Source organism: Ammospiza nelsoni, chromosome 5 (assembly GCF_027579445.1).
Source record: "Ammospiza nelsoni isolate bAmmNel1 chromosome 5, bAmmNel1.pri, whole genome shotgun sequence".
NCBI lineage: Eukaryota > Metazoa > Chordata > Aves > Passeriformes > Passerellidae > Ammospiza > Ammospiza nelsoni.
Window position 1 is genome coordinate 12,938,335 of NC_080637.1, and position 14,431 is coordinate 12,952,765.

Here is a 14,431-nt window from a genome sequence, read left to right on the forward strand (position 1 = left end):
TGTTTTCAGCTCAGCAACTATTTTCCTGTTGAAAAAAAAGGTCTGACCAGTTTGTGTTTGACCAGTTCTGCACCCACCACTTTCCACTCACGAGCAGTCAGTATGAGGCCACACTTAGTTTATTCCCTCCCACCATGTTGTTGCTTCCTAAGATAATTTGTAGTTGGCTGGAGGATAACCTTCTCATATTGTACAGATCACCAGGGGCTGCAGGCTGAGAAACACTGTGCTAAGGGCTACACTAAAGGAGCTAAAGACAAGCAAGTTTCAGAAGCCAGTTTGAATTTTTAGGACACAGAGATTAAAGAATTTACTTTACTCACCTTTTTTATCAGTGCCCTTGCATATGACTCACTATTAGCAAAATAAAGAGATGTATTAGCTTGAAATATTTTGATGCCAGGATATTCTTTAACCTAAGGAAAATATTGGATGTGAACAGTTAAACAGAGTAAAGGCCCCTGTGTAATCACAAGACACATGAACATGCAGCAGTGCACCAGCCAACCCTGGATGGCTCTCAGCATGTGCCAGATAAAGAAGGTTGGCACTGTTGTGAGCAAAGGCAACCAGGAGATCAGAACCTCCCCCTCTCCCAGTGTACTACTGCACACTATCAATGCCTGGTAACATTTCTCCTTCTATATTACACCAAAATGTACAGCCATAAAAATTAAATATTTGCAGTTCTTTCATGTTGCTATTTGCAGCTGATATTACCATGAGGAAATCATGCACTCCTAGAATTGCTTCCTTTCACCCTCCCTTTCAACAAGCATAATAACTCATTTCCCTCTTTCTCTCTTTTCCTTTCTTGACTCCCCAGGTACCAAAAAAATGAACCTTTCAAATCTGTGGTTTTATCCAGACCTTCAGACAGGTCTTGATATTCACTTCTCTCCCCTCCTTTAAATGCAGTCATCTCTAACTAAACAGGCTGAACTGTGACATTTTGCATGCAAATGACCTGGCCAGCAGCACAGACCCAGCCTGCCATATGCTGCCAGCCCCACCTTCACCAGGAGGAAATGCTGACTGCATTCAGTGTAACAGAAAGGGAGTCTGCTCTCCTTTGCATGCAGATCTAAATGTGAGCACTCATACTCCTGCTTTGCATCATATTTAAAGCAGAACTGCATGATCTTTTTCCACAGGTTTTTACAGACTGGTTCCTCAGTAAAGGGTGATGTAACTTTCATAGCAGCATCTCTGAGAACATAGCAGGGAGTGCAGAAAATTGTAGCTGTTGTTTGGGAATAAATACAGCATGTTTATATCCACTGCACTGAAAAATGTAATGCTTTCATCAACTTTTGGTTGAACAAAATAACATTTATGAGAAGCTAAGTACATGATGAGCAATTGTGCCATGAATCACATATATTTAATGAGCAGGGGATGGGTGGGATGCTGTTTTGAACAGTTTGTGCAATTCTGAAGAACACACAAGTCTGGATCCAGGGTTCCATGGATTCCATGCACTACTGCCACACAAATAAAGAAGGTGGCCTGGTATGCACTTGTTTACATAGCAGGTTTAGCAGTGGTATTCCTAAACACTGGGACAATGGAACTAGTGTAAAAGTACTTTTGGTCACTGCCTGGGGAAATGTACGTGCAGTACAAAGAGCTTGCATTTTGAACAAAGCAACTTTTACTACTAAACCCAAATTTATTTCCTTTCAACACAGGTGAATGCTCAGCAGGCAGCACTGCATGTGCAGTGTGGTAGGACAAAGCAGCAAATTGCCACAGCTGTCTCTGCTCCACTGAGTGAAACTCCTCGATGCAGAAGAACATGTTCCTACCTCTTCATACTCTTCCACATCACAGTAGATGTCAGTGTTAGGAATCTGACCAAGGATTCTGTATTTAGGTCTAGAGAGAAAGGAAACAAGTATTTCTGTATTATCACTTACAAAGTGGAAAAGTGAGTGTTTAACAAAGACTGAAACTTATTTTAAATGGTCATTCTGCAGGGCCTGCCTGGTACAGGATTATCTAAACATGGTTAAATGCAGTGAGCAGTTTACGGCAGAATACATTTAAAAGAAAGTTGGTTCTGTCAGTGCAAAATCAATTTATAAGCTTAGTGCTGAAATGTTGTCATTTTCTGAAAAGCATGAGTCAGAACATGCAAAAGGACAGAGCAAATTCTCTGTCACCCCAGGACAACTCTATGCAACTCTATTGACTGTCCTGCAAATATGCAAGCTCACACTGACAGAAAACATGCTGCAATTTCGAAGAGCTACTCTGCTCCCAGGACAATGTCTAAGCAAATGAATATTCCCAACTCACAAGAACTGTGACAGCAAAGTACATGACTGTTCTGTTTGCAAGAATAAAACTGTATAGAGATAGCAGAAAAATACTCTTATTTATGCAGAGTGGAAATTTCACAATTTGTTTTCACTCCAATGGAGACAGAACCAAGACTTTTACACAGTTTCCACCTGTCCCAGACTCTGAGCCCAGAAACCTCACATGCCAGTCCTATCCACACATGCAAGAAATCACTTCACTGTAGACCTGGAAAGCTTCACAATAAGAGCTTTGTCACTTTGAATGGGGAGAAGTGACTTGAACACTAGAACAGCCACTGTATTTTACAAATTACAACTTTCCCTTAAAATACCTAAGCATTCATCCCATGATAACCTGACACAACCTCAGCTTGTCTGTGACAATTAGTGCACACAAAACATGATCATACTGAAACTGGCAGAAAGAAGATTTAAAGTTCTAAACTCGAAGCATTAAAAGAAATAAACAAGAAGATTAACCACTATGTGAAATGAAAAATCTTCTGTTTATTACTGAGAGTACAAGTTCATGCTCTCTAAAAATTTTGTTCTCAGAAAAAGAAAATGTGAACCCTGGATCAGAGCCAAAGGGCATGACCTATATTAGGAAGGAAATTCCATTCAGCATGCAGTTGAAGAGGGTGGGATGGACTTCTGTTTATTTGCACCCCTTAAGCAAACAAAACCACATAGAAGATCAGCAAACATTAATTTTGATAAAGAAGAAATCTGACCTTTGTGTTCTGTAAATAACGGTGATCATTGCAAATGTAACTGCACTAAGCAAACCATAGTCTAGTCCCAGCAAAAGAGAAGCCACAAAAGCTGCCACCCAGATGGCCTAAAACAAAACAAAGGTGTGAATTATTATGCATCCTCTTTCCTGTTAACAACAAAAACAACAGCAGAACCCAACCACAAAACCTATGTATCACTTCTGACCAGGAACAGGCTCTAATGCAACCCATCATGATGCCAGATGGGAACTGCCTCAACCTTTCAGAAGGGCATAAAAGCTCAAGGCACTCTAACATATGACAAACTGTCACATATTAATTAATGCTTTAAGTCTTGTTCTCCAAGGATTCTTGTTCTACCATCATCAGACTCCAAAAATCTTAAGATAAAAAAAATATTCAAGGCTTGCAAGTAGCTCTAACTCAGCTCCACCAGCCAGTTCATCCAGGACAGAAATGCCACCAAAATGTTCCCTCCAATGCACTCTTAGCTCTGCTCCACTCCAGCCAGGTTTTTGGTTTGTCTTAAAAGATGGCAAATACCTTCACGTGGTTTTCTTTGTTATTCTGTTTTCAAATTCTTCTCAGACATCCCCACAGCCTTTAGGGCAGTTTCTATAGCAAAACTGCCAGACCTTTTGCTTTTACCACAACCAAACTACTTCTGACTGAGTTATAAGATTGTTGAGCAACAACAAAAATATTCTTGTCTCCAACAGATCACTCTCCCAGGGTACTTACAGCTCCCTGACTTATGTCCACCTGCAATACAACACTAATTTGTAATTCCTTGGTAAGTTTCTACACCATTTTGGGGATAGCAACAAATTTAGTACAGTAAAATATAAGCACTGAGCTGTGCAATACTCACCAGCTCGATCTTACTAGTTCTCCAGAAGTGCATGACATCTGCAAACTGTTTAAACATTCCCTTCAGGTTCACCATGACAATTGCAGCTAGCACTGTCTAAGAACATTACAAAAATGCAATTTTCAGAAGCAAAATAAACCCAATGCCAAATAAGAACTACAAAGGATCACAAATAACTACTTCTGTGCTTTATAACTGATATAAGTCCACTGAATAGATGTTCTATTCAAAACCCCACAACTTTTCAGGTAGTTCAGTGGACATGTGCTTTTACTGCAGCTGCAGAATGGGCAAACCAGTTCAGTTCAGTTTGATTTACTCTTTCCTAGCAAGAGAAATCACATGCTCCTACACTTCATGCTGCTACACTTACAGTGCCTGAAGCAGTAGACTATAATCTCAAATTCATGTTTCTCTACAACATACTGAAACAATTCCTGCAATAGTCATATGGTTGTAACCCAAGGTCCACCTCCTATAACAAGAAACAGGAACTGTGTATCATCCTTTGCATATCACCAGAAACAGATTTTTTTAAAGTTAGAAATATACTTTTTCACATAAATATATTTTTATACAAATAAGTATAAACAGCAGCAAACACAACTCATTATGCTGAGCCATTATCCAGCCCCAGCCTTCTACTGGCCAAGCTGTGACTTTCTTTTAACTTTTTAACTTCAACCCAGAATTCCTGTGCTGCAATCCAATGTGGCCAGCAGGACCAGGGCAGGGATTGTCCCCCTGTACTCGGCACTGGTGAAGCCACATCACAAATCCTCTGTTCAGTTTTGGGCCCCTCAGTACAAGAGGGACATTGAGGGGCTGGAGAGAGTCCAGAGAAGGGAACAGAGCTGGGGAAGGGTCTGAGCACAAGTCTGATGAGGAGCAGCTGAGGGTGTTCAGCCTGGAGAAAAGGGGGCTCAGAGGAGAGCTTATCACTCCCTGTGCCTGAGAGGAGGTTGTGGCCAGGTGAGGAATGGACTCTTCTTGCAAAATAAAATGTGACAGAATGACAGGAAATCCCTCAAGTTGTGCCAGGGGAAGTTTAGATTGGATATGAAGAAAAGTTTCTTCATGGAAGTGTTTGTCAAGAACTGGAACAGGCTACCCAGGAGGTGGTTGAGTCACCATCCCTGGAGACATTTAAAGCAAGTAGATGTGGCACTTAGGGGCATGATTCAGTGGTGGGCTTGGCAGTGCTGAGCTAACAGCTGAACTCAATGATCTTAAAGGGCTTTTCCAACCTAAACAGTTCTAAAGGGGAATTGCTTAAAGGTATTCTTATGTTCTAAAGACAGAGTCCAGGATATCCAATACAAAAAACAACAACAAAAATCATGCTGAGTTGTTCAAAACACTATTTATTTCTAGGCTAATTTATAGCAGAAATGCATACAAAATTTAAAGCTTTCTGGATCAAAGCCTAACTGTTGTTTACTAACTCTCCCACAATTTCAAGTTTTAGCAATACTCATAGGCCTCTGTTCCCAGTCAATGCAATCCCTAATATGCAAAAGTCCCTTACCTGTGGAAGTGGTTCAAAAAGGTATCCAATAGCCACAATCACCAACAGAACCATAACTGCAGAGAGTGCACCTGCAATCTGAACAAAAAAAAAAGCCAGAGATTATTCAGAAGTGTTCCCAAGGGGAAATATTACTGATTAGCTAGCCCCTTGTGCTTTCAACAAGGCTGGTTGTACAAATGACTTTTGATTCCTTCCATTTAGTTCACCCATTTTGCCCATCCTGCCACTTTCTATCCCGGTCCAGTCTGGATTTGAAACATGGGAAACTCCAGTTAATTCTTCTGGCTCAGGCAGAGAAATATAGCCATCTAGATAAGCTTCAGACTTTAGTTTAGGAGCTCCAAAGAGTCAACTTCATTCGGCTCAGGATTGGGTATTCTACATACCTGAGTTTTTCCACCAGTGCTTTCCTGGACAAGACTCCGAGACATTGAGCATGTGATTGCAATGGATTGGAAAAATGACCCCACAGAGTTGCATATTCCCAAGGCAATAAGTTCCTGTGTTAAACAACAGAGCAAAGAAAGCCAAATATACACTTACACTTAGTAGTGGTACCAAGCTGGAACTATCCATAGACATTAACAATCACATCTTATTTACATTGCTTTCTAGCAACCTCATTGTAGAGCATAAGCAACCTAATTGTAGCTTATACTTGTAGTTCTCACAAGCACAAGCTGATGCATGTAGTCATCTGTTAAGTAAAGCCTCTGATGAAATGCTGGAGACATTTCCTATCCCAAAATGTTACAAGAATTAATCAGACTGAAAATAAAACCAGCATTGCTTGTTTTAAGGATTTCTTCATCTTGGGGATAATTTGAATTTTAACCCTGAATATACATGAAAAATGTTTTCTCATGCAAACACCTTTCTTTGCTTCCCACTCTGTGTGTTTAAAACCATGAGCAGCCCTGCATGTGCTTCCATGAGTGGTAATCCATTGCTGTACATGGAAAAACCAATGAGTGTCTGCTGCTTCCTCAGGAAGATCCCACATGAGAACTGCTCCCATGGGTGAGGTCAGGAGCTCCATTTACCTCAGTACTGCATTTCTGATGCCTAAGAAATTATTTGCTTCTAATGAAGCCTCCCCAGACTACTCTGCATCTTGTTATTTGTAACTGAGTGATTTGAGTCACACATTTCCAACAGCCCTCAATGAGATTTTTCTCTTTGCATTTGTACAATCCTTTTTGGATTAATTTAAACACTTGGCATGCACTGCTACTGTGACAAGGAGTGCTACAGTTTAACACCCAGGTGAAGTACAATCTGGCACCTCCTGGGGAAAAGATTTAGATGCTTAACTCAGGGCAGCAATTATTATGTTTAAGATAAATAGAGCCAATTACATTCATGCAGCTACAGATTTGTCCTCTTCTCTCTGTGGGTAACAGAGCACAATGACATGAAGGATGAGATTCCCTTGTGGTGTCAAGGGAAGCTCTGTCTCTCTTGACACCACAATGATATAAACCAATAATCCAATTGAAGTATTGATTCTAAACTGCACAGGAAGGCCAGAGTAGGTGAGGAGGACACCTATTTTATTTTTAGGGAGTCCTAAACACAGTCCTCATCACTCAAATCATACTCAGAATGCCAAGTACAGACAGGGCCAATTGCTGCCCCAGAAAACATTGCCCATTTGCAATGGCTGCGAATAAAAAGAAAATATAAAATATAATTGGAATTTTTAAACTCTAGAACAAGAGTTCTTTGACACATAAGATACTGTATTTATCATATGGGACCTCTGTGCTTTGCTCTATTACAGAAAGCAGAGAAAATGCAACTGCTCATCAGGACAGTATGGCCAAGTTATGCCTGTTCCAAAAATTAATAGCCATGCATATGTCCAAGTATAGCAGAAGCAGGTTTCCCAAAATGAAGCTAAAAGTGAAACTGGTTTTTTAAACACAGCCAGAAGAAGAACTTACATTAATTCCTGGCCTTTAAATGTGTAGGCTGTCAAAAATCTGGCTCGATTCCACTATTGAAGAAATCCTCATTTTTGCCAATATCACACCCTACTTTAATGATATAACAAAGGTGCTACTGAGAATTTTCAACAAATCAACTCTGCTACTTTTACCTGATTCCCATTGATGGTGTAACCATGTTTAAGGGCAAAGATCTTTGCCATTGATACAGCCATTGAAAATCCAACTATTGCAATTGCCACTGCATCCACAAATATTGCTGGGATTAGCCCAATGTCAGGAACTGCTGGTGCACGTAACCTTGGAGATGAAATTAAGATTTATAAATGAATATGGTAAGAACTATAAGCAATACAGAAAAGACACAGTCTTAATAAGAATGTATCATCCCTACCCTTGAGGAATATTCCCAACAACATCCACTTTGTATGACTCATGCAGATGCATTCCAGCTGAAACGCCTGTGCCAATAATGACCTAAAAATCCACAAACACATTTGTAAACATTATCTAAAAAGAGATAAAGCCACTTGAAGAGATATAAAGGTTGGCTGACCACAATTAATAAACACAAGGGGTTACATTTACTGTCAGTCAGTTTTCTATGAGTTAGGGGCTAAAATCAGACAAAAAGGAGGAAGGATCATGATTTTCCCTTCATCAGGTCCAACTCACCCTGATTTTATAGTTTTTTGTAAAAAGTTAAATGGAACATGCTATGGTATGATATGAATCACTCAAATTCCCTTTGCCTAAGCCAAGCTCAGGCAAATGAGTGTATTGGAAAAATCAAATGCAAGGACACTCCTGCCTGTGTGCACTGACTTATTTGCATGTGCATAGCCTGTTACCTGTAAAGAGAATTGATGCAACAGCAAAGAAAGGAACATCGTTTTGCTATTGCCTATCAAAAAATATCCTATTACACATTTCACTCATCTCTCACCAGCATCCCTTTTCTTTATTCCTTCTATCTAGATTGTGCCCATACCTTCAATTATCTCCTTTCTTGACTCCATTATGTGCAGGTTTTTTGAGATCTATAGTAATCTGAGAACTCATTTTTAAATCAAATAACTTTTAAAGAAAAAAGCTTGTCTGAGCTGTAGGCTTTGTGTGTATTATGACAGTCTGTTTTACAGAGGTATTTTAGAATAGTTGTTTGAAAGAGAATCAGTGCTGCAGCCAGTTATCAGTCTCAGAAACCGAGAAAGGAAAAAGTATTAAGTCCTGATGGTTCCTGCTCTACTTTCTGCTACTGCATTCAAAAAGCAAGCAAGCCCTGCAGAACCTCTGCAGGCATCTCACAGGCATCTGTAAGCACCTGCCTTCAGGAAAGGGTTCAGAGGTCTTAGACTCCATGGGGGAAATGGCACTCTTGGACTCCAAGTAGGAAATGCCACTTCAGACACTCTGCATTGTCTTGCAGGGAATCAGTCAGGAGCCCAAACTCCTGGATAGAGAGGGTTTTGTATCTACCCATTGCTATAAGGGACTGGGGGTGTTTTATTTGTTTTTCAACCCTTCTTTGTGACTTTATGCTTTCCATATGGGCATTCCAGTTCTTAATTTTAAGAGAATCCAAACCTTCAATTGGATCAAGGCTCAAATGAATTATATTCAATGGAAGTTACTCTCAGGCTCAGATAGAAGACAGAACATGAGACAGTTTCTACAGCTTTAGAACAGCTACATAATTTAGCCATAGAATTTCCCAACTGGCTTACCACAATGATCTCCATAGGAATAGGAACTGGGAGCTTCTTCTGAAAGCGGAAATTGATCTCCTTGCCAATCAGCAACAGAACAATGCACGTTAACCCAACAATCATTGTAGCAATATTGGTGGTTGTTATATTTGAAAACACGGCAACCATGCTCTGTAACATACCACAAGCATCATAATTATTCTTAAGAAAATAGAATCTTCATGGAGGTTTGCCACAGAAGAGCAAATTATACAATGCTTTTCAGCTCTGGTTTCATTGTAAATTTATAACCACAGTGAATGAAGGCCTCACCAAAATACCCACTGCTCCTACAAAACACAGAAGACTAGAGTATCTCAGTGAGAGAAATGCACTTGAATCATTTACAATATCAGTGTTCCTTAAAGAGGGCAAAAATTTGGAGAAAAAACTTTAATGGGGTAAAAAATCTAAACTAAACCATGTCTCTTATCCTTAACATTTTCACACATATTCTTCAGTGGCAGCTACCTGAAAGTAATAAATGCAAACTCCTTCTAATACCTTCAAATATTCTTTGGCAAGTCACATTTACTTAGAGCTGCATAAACTATTCTAAAACAGTAAAGCTGCTGATAGAACCATTGAGGTTTCCATAACAATATGGTTAAATAACCATGATCCTGCAATGCTGCTGAACTGGCCATTATTCCAAATACCTTTTAATTGAAAATGCTTTCTAAAAGAGTGTTAGGAAAAAAAAAACTGCTGGAATACACAAATTGCTAGAGGGTAAATAATTGCCCATACTGATTATTCCTCCTTAATCCACTACATTAAAATAAATAAATAACCTCTGGAGAGGTATTTGAAAGAAGGCAAACATAGTCTTCCTTATGCAGATTGAAAATTGCTACAACTGTCAAGATGTTATATCAATTCAAGATGTTCAGGTAGTATGCATTTTGAATTTATAACTTCCCTTCTATTTGTTTAGCAATTAGTATGACTGGTTCCCAGTTTTGTGAACTGAACAGCAAATTTTGGAATTAATCATTAATGCATACTTGTTTGCAAAAGGTTTGTTTTATCTGCACAAACATACAAAAAGATTCCCACAAAGCATTTTCTGCAACCTACATGTAGATGAAATCCTGAAGCTTCATTATTGCTGAGCCATCAATCTGCTCAAAAGCTTAGGTTTTCACAGACATCTGAGATCCTCCCTTTCACAGACATCTGAGATCTCCCCTTTTCTTCCACTTAAAAGTGGAAAGATTCTGAGAGCAACATTTCCTAGCTTTGCAGAACATGCCTGATTTACAGTGAAGCATTTCAGGAGCACATTTCCCTCCAAGGCACAAGAGATTTGCTTCAATGAACAATATTCCTTCATATTATGAAACTGCATTCAGCAGAATCCCAAAATCCGCCCATCTCATGTCACAGACGTTTTATGAAAAATCCTTTCCTTAGGATTTTTCCTCCTGAGAAGCTGAGAGGCCTCAGGAACAAAATGTAAACAATGATTATCTGCTGCTGTGGAATGCAACAGGTGCATCTGTGATTGGTGTCATGTGGTTGTTTCTAATTAATGGCCAATCACAGTCCAGCTGTCCGGACGGTCTCGGTCACTCACAAGCCTTTGTTATCATTCTTTTCTATTCTTAGCTAGCCTTCTGATTAAATCCTTTCTTCTATTCTTTTAGTGTACTTTTAATATAATATATATCATAAAATAATAAATCAAGCCTTCTGAAACATGGAGTCAACATTCTCATCTCTTCCCTTATCCTGGGACCCCTGTGAACACCATCACAATCTCAGACTGTGTGAATCTATCAAGTCACTCTTGAGCTGCACTTTCAGATATTGATATATTACTATAGCACTTAATGACCTGTGTTCAATACTGAAGATTATTCTACTTAGTGCCAAATAATACACAAAAGCAGGCAGAAAAGCTTAGGAACTAGATGCAGGATTTGCATGCTCAGTAAGTGCAGCTGCTCACATATACAACAGAGAGGGGCCCACTGTAGCGGCTAGTCTTGATGCCAAGGAGATATTTCAGCTGGGAAGTGAAGACATGGACTGCAGCTGCAGTGGTGAACCCTCGCACCAGAGGCTCCGTCAGGTAGATGGCCAAAAATCCAAACCGAAGGAAACCTAGACACAACTAATGAAAAAGAGAAGGGTCAACCATGTGAATCCCACTATAGTCTGGGTATAGCATGCACACACCCCCTCTCCTCTCCTCAATGCCCAAGCCAGATCAGGCAAACCTGAACTTGGCTTTTCTAAAGTAAGCTGCCATCAATGCACCCCATCTTTCATGCCACTGTCAGGTCCAGTGTGAGATATGGGTATGTATGTATCTATGCACTGTTTGTATGCATTTATGGACAGATTAGAGAATATCAGTTGAGTTTTTCTGATGGGATAGGAAAAAATGAAAAGGGGAAAAATCTTGCTTTTTCCAATCCAGCTAAGATGCCAATAAAGCCCTGCCTCCAATGCATCCATCCCTGTTGCAGTGTGTTATAATATCCTGTTTTAAACTTCCGGGTCCCTTCCCAGGTGTGCCAATACCTCTCTCCCTTCCCCCTCGTCCCCTTGCTGAGTGAGTTCTGTCAATCAGGCTTAACATTCCAGGAAGGTTGTCATGTGGTTGGTCAAGTTCAAAAGATGCCCCTATGCCCAGAGGTCATTGGCCTGTCTGGGTGTCATCCTCCCCTGAGACCCTGCCCCTCCCACCTGGTTGGTGGCTCACCTGTCCCTTCCCTCCCCCTCCACCTGGTGCTTAAAAGGTCAATCAGGCCATGCGGTCAGGATTCTGTTGGAGCTGTTACCAAGATTCAGACCTCTGCGACCATGGAATAAACCTCTGGATATTAACCCTCTGACAGAATCCGTCTCCTTCCTCCTCACCATAGCCTGAAGCCTTCCCTCCTGAGGTAAACGGAGTTCCTAACAAGCCTGGGTTTGTATCAGTGCCTGCTGCAACCTCCAGCAAGCCAAAGGTGTCTCTGGGGTGAAACACCACAGTTGCTGCCTTTGGCCCAGCAGCAAGGGACAGAATAGCCCAGGCACAATCTACCTGGTAATACTGGGATTCATATTCCAATACATTCCCATTTCTGTGATGAGACTGCCATAAAGCAGCCTGTGTCCCACACAGAGCAGTGCAGAAGCACAAGTCTGGTTACAGGGGACCCACTGTCCCTCAGCATCCCCTGCAAGTCCAGCAGCAGCAGCTGCTCCTACAGCAAACTGTGAGCACATACCTGGATAAGTCCTGAAAGAAAGGCGAGAGCCACAGCTACCTGCACCCTCTTGGCATCCCTAGCACTGCAAAATTCAAGGATATCTGTAGTATTTGTAGTATTAGAGTCCGGACAAATCATTTCATCAGGCACTTCTCTCACAGCAACACTACCAACCATCATACTAACCACAGCAAAGGTACCTGAAATAAGAGGGAGAGGAAAATAATTGCTTAAAATCTTGGCAAGTTTTTTTTTTTTTAGGAGTGGTTCTTATTGAGATATGTAGAATTAAACTAAAATAAGAGTTTTCTATCTTAATAATATATTTTTTAGTCCCCATATCTGCTCCAGTACTCAGCACAATTAAAGCCAGTTAGATGGTGAACATACATCTCTGCAGTAGGTAAACACCATCATTTTTTTTAGATCTCAGTTTCTATTTTGCACTTTAAAGATTCATCCTAGCCACACCAATGAAATCATAGTTCAGGAGTTTGCAAGACACATTTTTAGATCTAATCTATCTAATCATCTAATCTATCTAATGTATCTAATCATCTAGATACAAGATGCTCTTCTACTGCTTCCTATGTAAAATGTATAAGCTAACAATAAAAAGTACTGCTTATGTTCCACACATTTGCATTTCTCCTATGCACTTAAATTTTAATTTATGGAAAACAGCTACACTTTCTACTTCTCTGATTTTATTTTTTACAGCTTTATTAAAAATACACACATACACACATACAGACAGAGTTTCAGTTATCCATACAGATATACCTATTGATATGTGCTTGGAGGTTCCAAAAAAAGTATACAGAAAAACAGGATAAAATGAAGAATATAGGCCAAATACTGGGGGAACAGCTGCCAGCAAAGCATAGGCTAAACCTAGAAAACAGACACAAATATGTATGATAAGTTAATAACAAAAATAAAACATCTGAAGAAAAGGGATTTAAGTCTACTAAAACTGAACATACCTAACAGGAAATCTAGAGACTTGTCCCAGGTTTAAAAAATAGGAGATCTTTCAGTGAATAGTCTTTAAAATGTATAATACTCTAGGGCAGTGCCTAGAAACATGATGGGTTGAGTGAGGAAACCAAAGTCTAATTACAGGCACTGCAGGTGTGTTTGTGTGTACACGTGTGCATCTGTTTTGCCTTTGTGGCTGCAAGCACTCCTTAATGGCCAACAAATGATTTTTGTTGCTTTTGTTTTCATCTGCAGATAGAAACACCCAAACTCTCATAAGTGGGACATATTTGACTTTTTGTTTTTTTTCTCATCAGACATGGTGTTCATGGCAACCTCTAACTGACCAAACACTTTCCTCCTCCCTCACCCCAGAATGACTGGGATAACATAACAGTTTATGTTTCCACAAAACATGCTTCAAAATGTGAAATAAGCAGAGAACTTCTGACAATCTGTAAGGTCACAGAGCTTATACAGCCTGGTATCCTTCCCAAAAACAAAGTCCTTTTTGTCATTAAGCCCTGTCCAGTCCCATGCAGTGGAATGCAATCCACATCATTCCTATCTGTAGTGGGGGCTGGCAAGCACAACTGTGGAGCTGTGGGGGGAACAGCTCAAAGGGACACCAGGGAAGATCTCCCACCCTCTGTGTGACTCAGGGTGTGCTTATCATGGGACCAGGCTCACAACCAAGTGGTGTACATCATGTGATGTGGCACACAACTGTCCCAAGCAGTTCCAGCCAAAACAATAGCTCTACATAGCTTGTGTTAATGAGAACTGACACCAGAACAGAACAAATGGGCCTCAAGGAGAAAACACTGCATCCTGGCTTGGCTTGGTTCTGCACTCTCACAAGTGCAGGCTGGTAACACCTGTGGGTTAGTGCAAATTCCAAACAGAAGCAATGGTTCACCCATCACAGAGAGCCAGTGATACTCAAAAACACCTCTCCCTAATAATTTAAATTGGGATACAAAGCATGACATTACAAAAAAAAAGAGCTAAACCAAATGGATCTGTGCCATCCAAGTGCTCTTGTGCAGTGTAGTAAGTCACAGGGCCTTGTTCTAGCCCTAAGCAATACCTGAGTCCT

At 40.3% G+C, this 14,431-nt stretch overlaps 1 protein-coding gene across 1 annotated transcript in view; it reads right to left on the reverse strand.

Annotated features, from left to right (window-relative positions):
• Nucleotides 1-14,431, reverse strand: part of SLC26A5 (solute carrier family 26 member 5) — a 34,195-nt gene that overhangs the window by 4,482 nt on the left and 15,282 nt on the right. Inside the window, exons 5-16 of the mRNA XM_059471641.1 lie at nucleotides 13,135-13,245; nucleotides 12,370-12,551; nucleotides 11,097-11,261; nucleotides 9,122-9,274; nucleotides 7,789-7,871; nucleotides 7,547-7,694; nucleotides 5,832-5,945; nucleotides 5,443-5,520; nucleotides 3,915-4,010; nucleotides 3,041-3,147; nucleotides 1,809-1,878; nucleotides 324-416 (exon numbers count right to left, since the gene is read on the reverse strand). Of these exons, the coding sequence (XP_059327624.1) occupies nucleotides 324-416; nucleotides 1,809-1,878; nucleotides 3,041-3,147; nucleotides 3,915-4,010; nucleotides 5,443-5,520; nucleotides 5,832-5,945; nucleotides 7,547-7,694; nucleotides 7,789-7,871; nucleotides 9,122-9,274; nucleotides 11,097-11,261; nucleotides 12,370-12,551; nucleotides 13,135-13,245 (1,400 nt within the window). The remainder of the gene's footprint in view (nucleotides 1-323; nucleotides 417-1,808; nucleotides 1,879-3,040; nucleotides 3,148-3,914; nucleotides 4,011-5,442; nucleotides 5,521-5,831; nucleotides 5,946-7,546; nucleotides 7,695-7,788; nucleotides 7,872-9,121; nucleotides 9,275-11,096; nucleotides 11,262-12,369; nucleotides 12,552-13,134; nucleotides 13,246-14,431) is intronic.